Here is a 14334-nt window from a genome sequence, read left to right as displayed (position 1 = left end):
GAGGGTGGGCACTGTGGACAGTCCTCGCCTCCGAGGGAGGACCAGGCGCAGGGCCAGTTGACCGCGCAGGGCCAGTTGACCACGCAGGATGCGTGTGAAGGAAGCACACACCTGCCCCTGTCATCTCTCCATCTTCCCACATCCTCCGTCAACCACGTTCCGATCCCTGGGAAGTGATTCTGAGTATGATTCAGAGACACTCAGTTCTGTAGTTCCAGCTGGCAGCAGGTGTGTGCTGAGTGGGTTTTCTGGGTGCCACTTGTTGCCAGGTGGCGGCCGGGGTGCTTAGCAACCCTCGAGGTCCCCAACTAACCCCTGGAGTGTGGTCACGTGGGAATAAAGACAAACAACTCCAGTTCTTTCCTCTGGGCTCTACCTCACATGCCCACAGAACCGGGAGGCTGGACCAAGGTCAGCATGCACCCTGGCGGCCCCGCACCATAGGGAAGCACCGTGGCACTGCCTACGAAGCCAGATATGTGCTTGGCAGAGGCAAAGAGGATGCTTCGCATGCCAGGGCTGTACCAAGAGCTCCAAATCCACAAGGCCTCAGGGCAGGGCAGGCTCCACTACCTCCCTGCAGGAGACTGGAGCCAGGGAAGTTAAACCAGCAAAGCCACTGGAATCTGAGACCCCTGCATTACCCAAATGCTCTGTTGCCTCAATGCGCCCTTTGACGTGGACATGCTCACCGCAGTGAGGAGGCAGAAGGGGATGCCTGTGCTTGAGAGACTGTGCCGCCTCGCCCTCCTGGACCATGGCTGGCTGCCCACCCATCTGGGAGTTGACTGTCATTAGCAGGAGGCTGGTCATCTTCATAACAGAAGGTACAACTTCCCAGGGGATGGCAACAGAGAGAGCGGGCTCAGGTCACCAGAGCATCCCTACATCTCACTTCACAGCAGAGGAGGAAGCTGAGGCCCAGCGAGGAGACACCTGCTGGGACAGCCACATGGCCAGTGCTGCCTTTCAGCCACACACTCTTAAGGCAGCTTAGAAAACAAGACAAATGACTGAGCACAGGGTTCACGCCTGCAATCCCAGCACTTTGGGAGGCCAAGGCAGGCAGATCACTTGAGGTCAGGAGTTTGAGACCAGTCCAGCCAACGTGGCAAAACCCCGTCTCTACTAGAAATACAAAAATTAGCTGTGTGTGGTGGTGGGCACCTGTAGTCCCAGCTACACGGGAGGCTGAGGCAGGAGATTCGCTTGAACCTGGGAGGTGGAGGTTGCAGCAAGCCAAGATCATGCCACTGCACTCCAGCCTGGGCGACAGAGTGAGACTCCGTCTCAAAAAAAAAAAAAAACAAAAAAAAAAAAGCACCTGACCAAATAAAAAGTGAGACATGGACCCTGGGCACTCAATTCTGGAAGGAGGCCTCTTTTTTGCAGAGGGTAGACTAACAATTGTTTTCATAGGAGACACCCAAATAATTTTTTTAAATAGAGAATTTTCTTAAAAAAGACATTAAGCACACATGTAAGTAAGGGATGGCCTGCTCTGACACTGACCTCAAATGGTCTTTGGAGCCACTTCCAAACCAGGTTCTGTTTCCTCTCGTACCAGGACTGTCTGCGGCCCTTTCCAAAGTGTTTTTCCATCTATTATCTCATTTTTATTCTCATGAGGAGCTTTTACAGGAGGAAAGTGAAACGGGGTCATGCAGCCTCTAGTACGGGCCTGCACTCAGCTCCGAAGACCCGTCAGCTGATGTTTCTGAAACGTCAGCTCAGCCCAGAGCCCACGCCACTCCCAGCATCAGCCCCAATGCCTTGGTTGGGAATGACCTTTGTCCTGGCTGGAAGAGAGAAGGGGAAGGGTGCACGGGCCCCAGCCAGCTCCCAACCTACCTCACTGCCCTGACTTCAGCCGGTGCCTCCCCAGGGGCTGGGGGCCAGCGTGACGGCATCTCGGAGCCCCAAGGGCTTCATGGTTTTTAGACTCCCCTCTGCCTTATCTCATATGATTCCCAAACTATCCCCTAACAATGGTATTATTTTTAATCCCATATTTTCAGAAAATTAAACTGAAGACCAGAGAGGTGAAGTGCCAACACCACACAGAGAAAGCCAGGGCTCACAGTCCCCCAAAAATGCTGGCAGAGGCTGTGGATGCAAATCCAGGTCCAAGATGACCAGCGGGGGCATCCCTCCCCAACCCCCAGTACAGACTCTGGTGTCCGCCACAAGGTGAGGCTGGAGCATAGGACGGTGGGACTGTGCTAGCGTCTGGGTCCCTTGTCCTCACGTGCAAGGCCTGTCCCAGGGCTCACCAGGTCCCTTTCTATCTGGTTTTAAAAATCAAGCTTGGGTCCCAGGTTTTTTTTGGGGGAAGATGTTGCGGAACTAGCTAGAGGTGGCGGTGGCACAACATGGTGAGCGTACTAAACCACTTTCAAGGGGTTTTATTTTATGTGCATTTTACCTCTATAATAAAGAAAAAAAAATCAAGCAAACCTGAGTTTTTCTAACTGCATATCTAATTTATAATACTATATTCATTTTTAAAAATTATTTTTCAAAAGAAGTTCCAGATTAAAGGAGGTTTTGGTGGCCTCTTCTACTTTTCTATATCTTCAAAATTGTATCCAACAATCATATGATGGTAGAGAGTTTGAGTGTCTATGTGCAGGCACTGTGCAATAACTACTTATCTCCCCTAATGCCATAGGAGAGAGGCAGAGACTCTGGCACTTAATTCTCGGCTGCTATGCTATATGAGAGGAAGGTGTTACATTTATAATCTCTTAATCAGGATAAAACATGGCTAGGCCACTCTCAAATATCAGGACCAAAAAAAGGCTCGAAGGAATATGCCTCTGTGATGGTTAATACTAAGTGTCAACTTGATTGGATTGAAGGACACAAAGAATCGATCCTGGGTGTGTCTGTGAGGGTGTTGCCAAAGGAGATTAACATTTAGAGTCAGTGGGCTGGGAAAGGCAGACCCACCCTAAATCTGGGTGGGCACCATCTAATCAGTGGCCAGTTTGCTAGAATATAAACAGGCAGAAAAATGTGAAAAGAGAGACTGGCCTAGCCTCCATCCAGCCTACACTTTTCTCCTGTGCTGGATGCATCCAGCCCTCCAACATTGGACTTGAAGTTCTTCAGTTTTGGAACTCGGACTGGCTCTCCTTGCCCTTACCTGCAGATGGCCTATTGTGGGACCTTATGATCGTGTGAGTCAATACTTAACAAACTCCCCTTTATATCTATCTATTCCATTAGTTCTGTCCCTCTAGAGAACCCTAATACAGCCTCTATCAGTCTTTTTTGTTTTAGAGATGGAGGTCTCACTATGTTGGCCAGGTTGGTCTTGAACTCTTGGCCTCAAGCAATCCTCCTGCCTCAACCTCCTAAAGTGTTAGGATTACAGGCATTGAGCCACTATGCCAGCCTCTTTTTTATTTCTTTATAATTGTATATTCTTGCGAAATATTACACAGTGTAGGCCAAGAAAGCAAAGGAACTCTTCCAAACTTGAGTTTATCTGTCTGTGGCTTGAGCCAAATGAGGATAAGGAAGGAAACAGCCCACAGGATGTCACTCCTGCCTGAGGCTGGTTCCCTGGGGCTGGGGTTTTCAAATAGGAATCCTTCGGGGAGGGTTTCCAAAAGCAATGAGGTATTTTCTAGATAAACAAGGAAAACTTAAGTGCCTAAGTATACTCTCACTCATTGCTGGTGGAGTATAAATTGTTTGAAGCACTATAGGAGGCCAGTCACGGTGGCTCATGCCTGTAATCCCAGCACTTTGGGAGGCCAAGGCAAGAGGATCACTAGAGGTCAGGAGTTCGAGACTAGCCTGGCCAACATGGCAAAACCCCGTCTCTACTAAAAATACAAGAGAAATTAGCTGGGAGTGGTGGTGGGCACCTGTAATCCCAGCTACTCCGGACGCTGAAGGAGGAGAATAGCTTGAACCCGGAGGCGGAGGCTGCAGTGAGCTGAGATCGTGCCACTGCATTCCAACCTGGGTGATAGAGCAAGACTCTGTCTCAAAAAAAACCAAAACAAAACAAAACAAAAAAAGCACATTCCAGATTCCTCAAAAAATTAAACACAGAACCACCATATGACCTGGCAATTCCGCTTTTGGGTATATATCCAAAAGAACTGAAAACAGGGACTCAAACAGATATCTGTACACGGGTGTTCACAGCAGCACCATTCACAACAGCAAAGCCACAGAAAACACCCAAATGTCCAAATGAACAAACAAAATGTGGTGTATACATGCGAGGAGATGTCGGCCTTAACGGGAAAGAAATGCTGATCTGCGTGACGACACAGAAGAACCTTGAAGACATCATGCTAAGTGAAATAAGCCAGTCAAAAAGGGACAAATACATGATTCCGCTTATATAAAGGACCTAGCAGAGGCAAATTCAGAGACACAGTAGAACAGTGGTTAACAGAGTCTGGGAGAATGGGAAGTTATTGTTTAATGGGCACAGAGTTTCTCTTTGGGATGATGAAAAAGTTCTGGAAACGGACAGTGGTGATGGCTGCACGACATTGTGAATGCACTTAATGCCACTGAATTGTACACTTAATGGTTAAAATGGTAAATTTTATACTATGTATATTTTACAGTAGCTATATATATAATTATTAAAATGCAAATGTCCTTTGATCCAGCAATTCCACTTCTAGGTTTTTATTCTTCCACAGATATGCTTGCACATATATCCTATGATATAATAAATACCACTAGCTACAAGGATATTTATTACAGCAATGTTTACAGTAGCAAAAGATCGGAAATAACCTAGAAGTCTACGGAGAGCACAACAAAATAAATTGTTACTTCTGTATAATGACTGAACACAGTCATTAAAAAGGATGTGGCAAGGCAATATGGACTTAGAATGCTTTCTAAGATAGTAGGTGAAAAGATCTAGTGCCTGTAATCCCAGCATTTTGGGAGGCCAAGGCGGGCAGATCACTTGAGGTAAGGAGTTCAAGAGCAGCCTGGTCAACATGGTGAAACCCCATCTCTACTAAAAATACAAAAATTAGCCGGGCGTGGTGGTGCACGCCTGTAGTCCCAGCTACTTGAGAGGCTGAGGCAGGAGAATCGCTTAAACCCAGGAGGCGGAAGTTGTGAGTCGAAATTGTACCACTGCACTCTAGCCTCAGCAACAGAGTGAGACTCTATCTCAAAAAAAAAAAAAAAAAAAAAAAAAAAAGATTTAGTACAAAAGAGTGAATAGGCTACTGTGTGTGTGTGTGTGTGTGTGAAAATTCTATAAAATTCTATAAACCTCTGAAAGGGTACATTAAAAAGATAATAGTGGTGATTGACGGATGGGGGCTGGATGGCTAGGGGAAATGAAGGTGGGATGACTTTTCCTAGTATACACTTTTTCATACTTTTACGATTTTATACATGTATACTTTTGCTATAGAGGATCTTACAGCAGGCCAACCCTCCAGCCAAGAACAACTATAAAAGCTGGATAAAATACATAAAAAGAACCTAGCTCTTTAAAGGCAAGGGAAACAACCAAAGCAGCCAGGATTTGAGGGGCCAAGATCTCAGGGGAAGGGAAACACACTTAAGTGAGCCCAATGCACTCTGCCATTTTTCCCTTGCGACCGGGGTCAAGAGGCTGGAGAGAGAGCAATGATGAGGGCTTTCAAGGGGCTGGAGAAACAAGGACTGTGAGCACGGATTCCAAGGCAGAGAGAGTAGAGGGGCTAAGACCCCAGGGAAAGAGAATCATACAACAGTGAGTCCGACTTTCTGTACACTATTACCCTTTAGTATTTGCGTGGGGCAAGAGACCAAGAATCCAAGCACAAAGTGAGAGCTAAGAGGCTAAGCTTTCAGCAGCCTCACATTGCTGAGGAGTTCAAGATACCATGAGAAAAGCACCAGCCTTTCAGGTAAGACCCCTGAAAAGCTATTTCCTACCTGCCCCTGCTCTAACCATCTGCCACAAGAAAAGTAAATCCTCCCTGGAGAGACACAACATTATTCAGAACCACTACTATTTCCCACACACAGTATCTAGTATTTAATTTTTTAAAATGCCAGGAGGCTAAAGTGGGAGGATCGCTTGAGGCCAGGAGTTTGAGACCAGTTTGGGCAACATAGTGAGACTCCATATCTACAAAAAAACCATTTTTTTAATTAGCTGGGCATGGTGGCACACGCCTGCAGTCCTAGCTACTCAAAAGGCTGGGGTGGGAGTTTTGCTTGAGCCCAGGAGTTTGAAGATGCATAAGCCACTGCACTCCAGCCTGAGTGAAAAAGCAAAACCCTGTCTCAAAAAAAAAAAAAAAAAAAAAAAAAGGCCAAGATGCCAGGTTTCAACAACAAAAAAATGCATACCCATTGGTATTATTATGGTTGTCAGTCAGGAACTTTAAAATAAATGCTTAATATATTCTAAAAAATAGATGACAAAATAGGAATACATAGTTAGGGAACTAAAGTCCAGTTTTTAAAATCAAATGGAAATTCTAGGACAGAAAAATATATAATTGAAATTGATGACTCAATAAAAGAGCTCAACCACTGATCTGACAAACCAGAGGAAGACAGGATTAGTAAACTGTAGATTAGGCCCATCAAAACATTGTCTGAAGTGCAAAAAGGAAAAACGATTCAGAAAAAGAAGAGAGATACTTCCGGAACATGGTAAAAATGTCTAATAAGGATATTGAGTCCTAGAGGAAAGGAGTGAATGGGAAGAAGCACTAAAAAGATACTGGCTGAAAATGTTCAAAACTGATGAGAGACATCAAACCAACATTCAAAAAGCTCTTTGAATACCAAGCAGAACAACTGCAAAGAAAACTCCCAGGCGCAGCATCGTAAAACTGCTGAAACCAAAAACAAAGAGCATTGGGAAAGCAACCACAGGAAAAAGCATGCATTAACGTAACAGGAGCAACAGTCTATCTGACAACTGGCATTTCAACAGGAATGAGGGAAGCGGGAAGGATAGTGAAATGCTTTTAAAGGGCTAGAAGTAAAAAAAAAATGGCAGCCTAGAATTATCTGCAAAAAGTCTTGGCATGATTTGAATGTGTCTGTTCAAAATTCAGGTGTTGCCAATGTAATACTATTAAGAGGTGGGGCCTTTAAGAGGGGATCAGGCCACAAGGGTTAAGGCCCTTTCAAAAGGGGCATCACATAACATTCAGCTAGCCCACCCTTCTGCCACGTATGGACACCAGAGCAAATGCTGGTGCCTTGATCTTGGACTTCCTAGCCTCTAGAACTGTAAGTAGTAAATTTCTGTTCTTTATAAAATTACCCAGTTTCAGGTATTCTGTTGTAGCAGCACAAAACAGATGAAGACAGGTATCTTTCAAAAATGAAAGTAAAATAAACATACTCCTAGGTAATCAGAAATGGAGAGAATTTGGTACCAAGAGATCAGCATAAAAGGTAATACTAGAGAGAATTCTTCAGGAAAATGAAGCAAAGAAATGGAGAAAGGAAGAGCAATTGAGAGGGCAAAACTGTGGGTAAATATAAGAATATTAATAAGAATATTATATAAAATAATCACAATAAGGGCTTGTGGGGTTTAAAATATGTTGAACTAAAACACATTACACTAATAGCCAGAAAGTGGGGGGCAGAGGCTTGTGAAATGAAGTTAAAAGGTTGTGAGGTCCTTGCATCGTGACTAGAGAGGTAAGTACTAATTTGGGGCAGATGCAAATATGACATAGTTGACATTATTTCATTTTTTAAAGATTTTGACAGATTTGGCAGAATATACATTATTCTCAAGTGCATCAAAACTGACCACATGCTAGGCCAAAAATCAAGTTCCAAGAAATTTCAAGACTTGAAATCAGAGTATGTTCTCTGACCAGAATAAAGATAAAAAACAACATAATTGTAAACAAATCCTCAAATGTTTAGAACTTAGTGCACTTCTACATCGCCCATGGATCAAAGGCATTTCAATGAAAATTAGTAAATATTTTAAATTAAACTACATTGAAAATACGGCATATTAAAACTTGTGAGATAAAGCTCAAACAATGTAATGAGTGAGATCTGTAGCATCAAATACATATTTTAGGAAAGAAAGGCTGAAAATTGGCCATCTGAAGTTCTATTTTGGCTGGGCCTGGTGGCTCACGCCTGTAATCCTAACACTTTGGGAGGCCGAGGTGTTTCAGACCAGCCTGACCAACACGGTGAAACTCTGTCTTTACTACAAATACAAAAAATTAGCCAGGCGTGTTCCCAGCTACTCGGAGGCTGAGGCAGGAGGATACCTTGAACTCAGGAGGTGGAGGGTGCAGTGAGCCTAGATTGCACCAGTGAACTCCAGCCTGGGTGACAGAGCAAGATTCAGTCTCCAAAAAACAAAATAAAGTTCCATTTTAAGAAGGTAAAAAAGGACACAAATTAAGCCCAAAGAAAAAAGAGGTAATGACAAAGTTTAACTTAGAGATAAGAGGCTGGGCGCAGTGGCTCACGCCTGGTAATCCCAACACTTTGGGAGGCTGAGGCGGGCGGATCATGAGGTCAGGAGATCGAGACCATTCTGGCTAACATGGTGAAACTCTGTCTCTACTAAAAAAAATACAAAAAAATTAGCCAGGCGTGGTGGCAGGCACCTGTAGTCCCAGCTACTCGGGAGGCTGAGGCTGGAGAATGGCGTGAACCCAGGAGGCAGAGCTTGCAGTGAGCCTAGATCGCACCACTGCACTCCAGCCTGGGTGACAGAGCCAGACTCCATCTCAAAATCAATCAATCAATCAATCAATCAATCAGAGATAAGAAATGTACAAAGAAAGCAACAAAGATTAAAGGTGGCCTGCTGAACAGGCTAAAACAATAAGCCTTAGCAAGACTGATTAAGAAAAATTTTAAAAAGGCACAAATTATCTTTGGTAATGAAAAAAGGAACATCATTACACATTTCAGACAAAAGATTAAAAGAAAATATTAAGAATGTTATGCCAAAATTTTGAAAATTTGAATGGACATGTTTCTGAGGGAAAAAACCTCTCTAAAACCTATATAAAAGGAAATATAAAATCTGAACAACCTTATTATCTATGATGGAAACAGAAACTTCCCCTAAAGAACACTCCAGGCCTATAGGACTTCTTCATTCGTGCCTTTTTTTTTTTTTTTTTTTTTTAAAGCCAGAGTCTCACTTTGTTGCTCAAGCTGGAGTGCAGTGGCACAATCACGGCTCACCGCAGCCTCAACCTCCTGGGCTCAAGTGATCCTCCCACCTCAGCCTCCCAAGTAGCTGGGACTACAGGCATGCACCACCACACTCAGCTAATTTTTAAATTTTTTGTAGAGATGGGGTCTTGCTTTGTTGCTCAGGCTGGTCTTGAACTCCTGGACCCAAGTGGTCCTCCTGTCTCAGTCTCCCAAAGTGCTGATACTACAGGCATAGCCACCTGCCTGGCCACACCTACAGGCCAGCCACATGCCTGGCCGTGACTTCTAAATTTAAAGAATAACCCAAATTATCTTCAAACTATCAGGCATTAGAAACTTCTCAAATTATTTAATGAGTTGGGCATAACCGTAATACCAAAACCTGTCAAGCACATGGAAAGGAAGGAAAATGGCAGGCAGGTTTCTCTCTTGAACAGAGACAGAAGACGTAAGGAGAATGTAGGTAAATGGAAACTCACAGGGGGCAGGATTCCAATCTTCCCAATGGTAACAGTGCTTTACCAATCCCAGTGGGATTCACATAGATTCCTCCTTACCCTTAAAACAATCTCTCAGCAGGGAGCGGTGGCTCACGCCTGTAACCGCAGCACTTTGGGAAGCCGAGGCGGGTGGATCACCTGAGGTCAGGAGTTTGAGACCAGCCTGCCAACATGGTGAAACCCCATCTCTACTAAAAATACAAAAAAAATTAGTCAGGCATGGTAGCAGGTGCTTGTAATCCCAGCTACTTGGGAAGCTGAGGCAGGAGACTCGCTTGAACCCAGGAGGCGGAGGTTGCAGTGAGCCGAGGTTGTGCCATTGCACTCCAGCCTGGTGACAAGACCAAGACTCCGTATCAAAAAAAAAAAGAAAGAAAGAAAAAAAAATCTCTCAAAGAAGGTTTTACATATGGGGATACTGAAGTCCAAAGAGGAGCAGCAACAAGCCCAAGGTCACACTCAGGACAGAGCCTGGCTAGACAAATTCATCCCACTTGGAGAATTCTAGGCCCCAGCTGTGTGCCCAGCTAGGCCTGAGGATGCCCCTTACCCCTCAACTCCCCCAACACCTCTGCACCTCCCTTCCACCTAACCTGGACCTCTCCGTCCTGGGGCCAATGTCTGCTCTGCCGCTGCAGCGTGGGCAGGCAATGCAGAGAAGCACCAGTGTGGCCTGGACAGGCTGCTAGCACCCTCAGGAGTCCTGGGGCACCCAGGGATGACCCTCTCTGCTGGTGCCCAGGCTCCCTGCGCTGACCCTGCCCAGAGGGAGCATATGGCCCTGGGCGTTAGAAAGCAGGCCTCATGGCCCCGTGCACTCAGCCTACCTCTAAAAAGCTCTATGGGTTACAAAGCACTTCTGTGTTTCTCATTTGACCCTCAAGAAACCTACAAGACAAATGTCAATACCTCCACTTTGCAGATGAGGAAAAGTGAGTCTCCATAGGGTGGATAACTTATCTAAATTATCTACATGAGAACAGCCCCAGGGTGAAACACAGGGCCTTCCTCATCACACCAGGGGGCCCCCACAAGACCGTTCAGTGAGAGTTAAGATGTCCTAGATTGTACAATATGAGACAGACAAGATCGATGCAGACAGACATGCTGAAAACTGCACAAATGTTATAAGAATGCTTGCCTAGCTAGGTGGTGACACATGCTTTTTTTTTTTTTTTTTTTTTTTTTAGTGTAGAGAACCCAGAGGGATGCCGCCACAGTGTGAGATCAGATACAAACAAGAAATGAGACAGTATAAAAAAAACAGAAGTTGAAGAATGCCTTTCAAGGGGCTTTACAAGCCAGGAAAGGAGGATTCTTTAAATATACACAGGCCAAAGCAGCTCCTCAGTAACCACAGGTCACAGGGCCCAGGGGAAGCGGCGAATACGATGGGCTACTAAGCCTGGACCTTTGTCACAATGGCAGCCAGGGAAACTCCACTCCTATGGGGGCCTTCTGAAAGGAATGAGATTGGTAAATGGAGAGGAAGAAAACATCCCCAGGACAGTGGAATCGGGGGCCCATCAGCTAAATGACTCAGTGTGTGCCTCGGAACAGCACTGTCTAGAGAATGTGAGTGAGGCCTGACGGTGGGGCTCCTGCAAGCCAAGGCTCCAGAGTGGCCCCCAAAACCAAGGCCCTGTCCACCTGAGTGGCAGCATCTATGAAAACAGCAATTTCAGTGAATCAGGAGCACACAGAACCTCCTGAACACAGATGACATGGTTCCCAGAGCAGAGAATCATAGTGTCAACCTATTGAGTGTGTTTTTGAAGGGGAAATAAACCTATGGATAACAGGAAATTGGTGGATGTAATTTCTGGAGACCTTCAAAAACCATGTGAGATGAATCCAGGCCAAAACTATGTAAAAGCCTGAGTGACATGAGAACTAGGAGGACGGTCTGGCCACGGAAGAGACTGGAGGAAAGCCAGGAAACCGAGGAAGGGACAGCCAGGCCTCTCTCCAGATGGAGAATGTAAACAGGGGCATCCCCGGGGAACAGCCTGGTTTTCCTTCTTCAGCAGTGACCTCAGATGGGAAGGTAAGGGAGGGAGGAGCTCCCCTGGGTGGGGGTGTGAGGCTGACACACTTCACCCAGCAGGGCCCTGCGGCTGCAGGATGGGTCATAGGCCCCACGCACAGCATGAGCAGGTGCACGGGGTGGATCTGCGGTTGGACCAGCAAGAGCAGCGGGGGAGGTGTGACGTGAAGGAATGCCCATGATGCCCCTGACCCTGACCTTGGTCCCGAGAAGGTCATCTGAGAGAGGAATGCAGGAAGTCATAGCTGGCTGCTTGGGCAATGCATTTCTTTAAAGGGAAAAGTTTTACGTTACAGAAATAAAACAAAGAGCAGGAAGGCAGAAGAGGAGAGATCTGGGTCAAGCAGAGGCAGATTTAGGAGTGAGAGGCTCCCTAAAGCTCAGAAGCTGCCCTCTAATGGTGAGGAGCCCAGAAGGCCAAGTTCAGAAGCAAACACCTGAACAGGGTGGATGAACGCCAAGCCCCACGGAGCCAGGGGCTGCCGCTCTGGTTCCTCTTCCTCTGACAAGGCCACAGTCCCTGAGCCCAAGCTCCAGGCCCGAGGCCTCCCGAGAGCCTCACCTGCTGCTGGCTCTGCTCTTCCAGGTTCATCTTCACCTCCAGCGACTGGCGGGCCTCCAGGAAGGCCTTGCGGTGCTTGCGGTCAGCCATGTAGTAGGACATGATGCCCACAGCGATGGCGCACAGGTAGAGGAAGACGTTAGCCAGGATCTGCACCCCAAGGAAGAAGAGAGAAAAGGCCAGGGGTGAAGGCACGTCTTCAGAAAAGGGGATGGAGGAGGTGGGGTGGGTGGTCACCAAAATCAAACCTCAAGTTGCCCAATGTCCAGGGAGGGGCCCAGCACAGCCTTGGACCCCAGAGCCTCAGACACCACCGCATGTACCACAGACGGGTGGTCCACCCAGGGGCATGGCTCAAGGCCTGAAAGGCTCAAGGGTTCCACGAGGGGCAGGGTGCAGGCATTCAAGGCTGGCTGAGGGGCTGTGGATCCCCCTCCAGCTTCCCAACAAAGCAAGGCTGGCCAGTCCCTCCACCTGTGAGGCCTGAGCAGACCCTTTGCCACCCATTCATTCCTTCACGCATTTGCTCAGGCAGCACTCACTCAGGTGCTCTGCCAATTTGTTGGGAAGGAGGGTGAACAAATCCCAGGTCCCACTGAGCAGGACTGTGTAATCCTAAAAGCTCAGGTGGTTTGGGATGTGGCAGGACCCCTGAAGAGGTCCCAGGCTGATTCGGTAGTCACAATGTTTACCTTACACATGTGTGATAGGTTTCTAGTTTTCTGGGATTCACAGGTATCCTCTCAGCTAACCCCACCTGCCAGCAGGTGAGGGGTGCCCCGTACCAATACTCAGGTCTCAAGCTACTGTGGGGGTTTCCTGGGACTTGAGGTCTCCCCCACTGCCTGCAAGGTCAGTGCCCCGGCTCAAAGGGCTTCTGGGGCATCAAGTGCCTGTTCCCCATCCCTGGCATCCTCAAGATGCCCAAGGTGTCCTGGCCCACTTCCATAGGCTGCAGGGACTGCAGATCTGATGGTCTCCTGCTGGGGTAACCTTGGATACAGATCTGAACATCCCAACCCTGCCTGGCGTCCAGGCCTGGCTGCTGCTACTCCAATCTTTGGCCATGACTGGGCCCCAACATGGCTGGACCAAGTGCTAATCCTTCCTCCTTCTCCAAGACCACTGGCCTCAGTAAGCCTTTTCAAGCAAGGCCTCTTTCCTGGTCTGGCTCCCCCAGCTTCCCTGGCACCAGCTCCGTGCCCTTCCCCCGAGGCTGTGGCCACCCTCCCAGCCCTGGTTCCCCGACGCCTCGCCTGCTAGGTGTGGTTTCTTGGAACCGAGTTTGGAGTTGAGAAATGATGGGAAGAGAAGCGAAGAATTTCTCAATTTCTGGCCCTCAGGGGATAAAAGATTGGCCTCAGAGTAGAATGGATTCTGGGGTAGGTGAAAAAGGCAGGGAAGTCAATTTTTTATTTTTAAACAAGATGGTCTAACAGACAACAAGGGAGGCTGCTTCTGACATGAATTTTCTGGGTTCTCTTGGTTATGCCATATCCCCTGAACTGTGTTGTGTTTCATCAGAGCTGATCAATACTTGCCCTGAGGATCAACCACCACCATGGCAGAATGTTCCTGCAGCCTCTGTGGCACTCAACAAGGGCCCGCTGCGTCATGAGTCAGGAGGTCAGGCGAGTCTCAGTGCTGGTCAGCACGTCACCGGGTATAGATCCCCAAGCTCTGCTGGCGTCTGGTTCCAGCCTGTAATGACCTGTTGACCTCTTGGGTCTGAGCAGCCCCAGTCACCTACCCCGTTTGTGGGGCAAGTCTGTTGGGGCAGGACAACCCACCCCTGTCTGAGTGGTCAGTACCATACGGCCTCAGGCCACTCAGTCAACACCTGAATGGTCAGCCTTATTGGAGCCAGAAGGGAACTGTGAGTGCAGGTTGGGAAGGAGAGGCCTCTGTGACTTGGGGGAGGCTCAGGGACTGGAGCCAGCCTGACTCTCTGGCCAACCTGGGAGCTGGCCCCCTCTCCTTCCCGGCTGGGCCTCTGTGGGCCAGGTCTTCTTCTGGCCTTGCTTTTCCCCTCGGAAGTGAGGCAGACAAAGACCAGACAGTGT

General features: G+C 47.5%; 1 protein-coding gene across 5 annotated transcripts in view; it reads right to left on the bottom strand.

The window, feature by feature from the left end:
• Positions 1-14334, bottom strand: part of ADCY3 (adenylate cyclase 3) — a 99878-nt gene that overhangs the window by 38309 nt on the left and 47235 nt on the right. For all 5 annotated transcript variants that reach the window (XM_055254193.2, XM_063623910.1, XM_055254196.2 and 2 more), the window contains exon 3: positions 12272-12421. In XM_055254193.2, the coding sequence (XP_055110168.1) occupies positions 12272-12421 (150 nt within the window). The remainder of the gene's footprint in view (positions 1-12271; positions 12422-14334) is intronic.

Source organism: Symphalangus syndactylus, chromosome 18 (assembly GCF_028878055.3).
Source record: "Symphalangus syndactylus isolate Jambi chromosome 18, NHGRI_mSymSyn1-v2.1_pri, whole genome shotgun sequence".
Taxonomy (NCBI): Eukaryota; Metazoa; Chordata; class Mammalia; order Primates; family Hylobatidae; genus Symphalangus; species Symphalangus syndactylus.
This window is presented reverse-complemented; position numbering and strand designations above follow the sequence as displayed.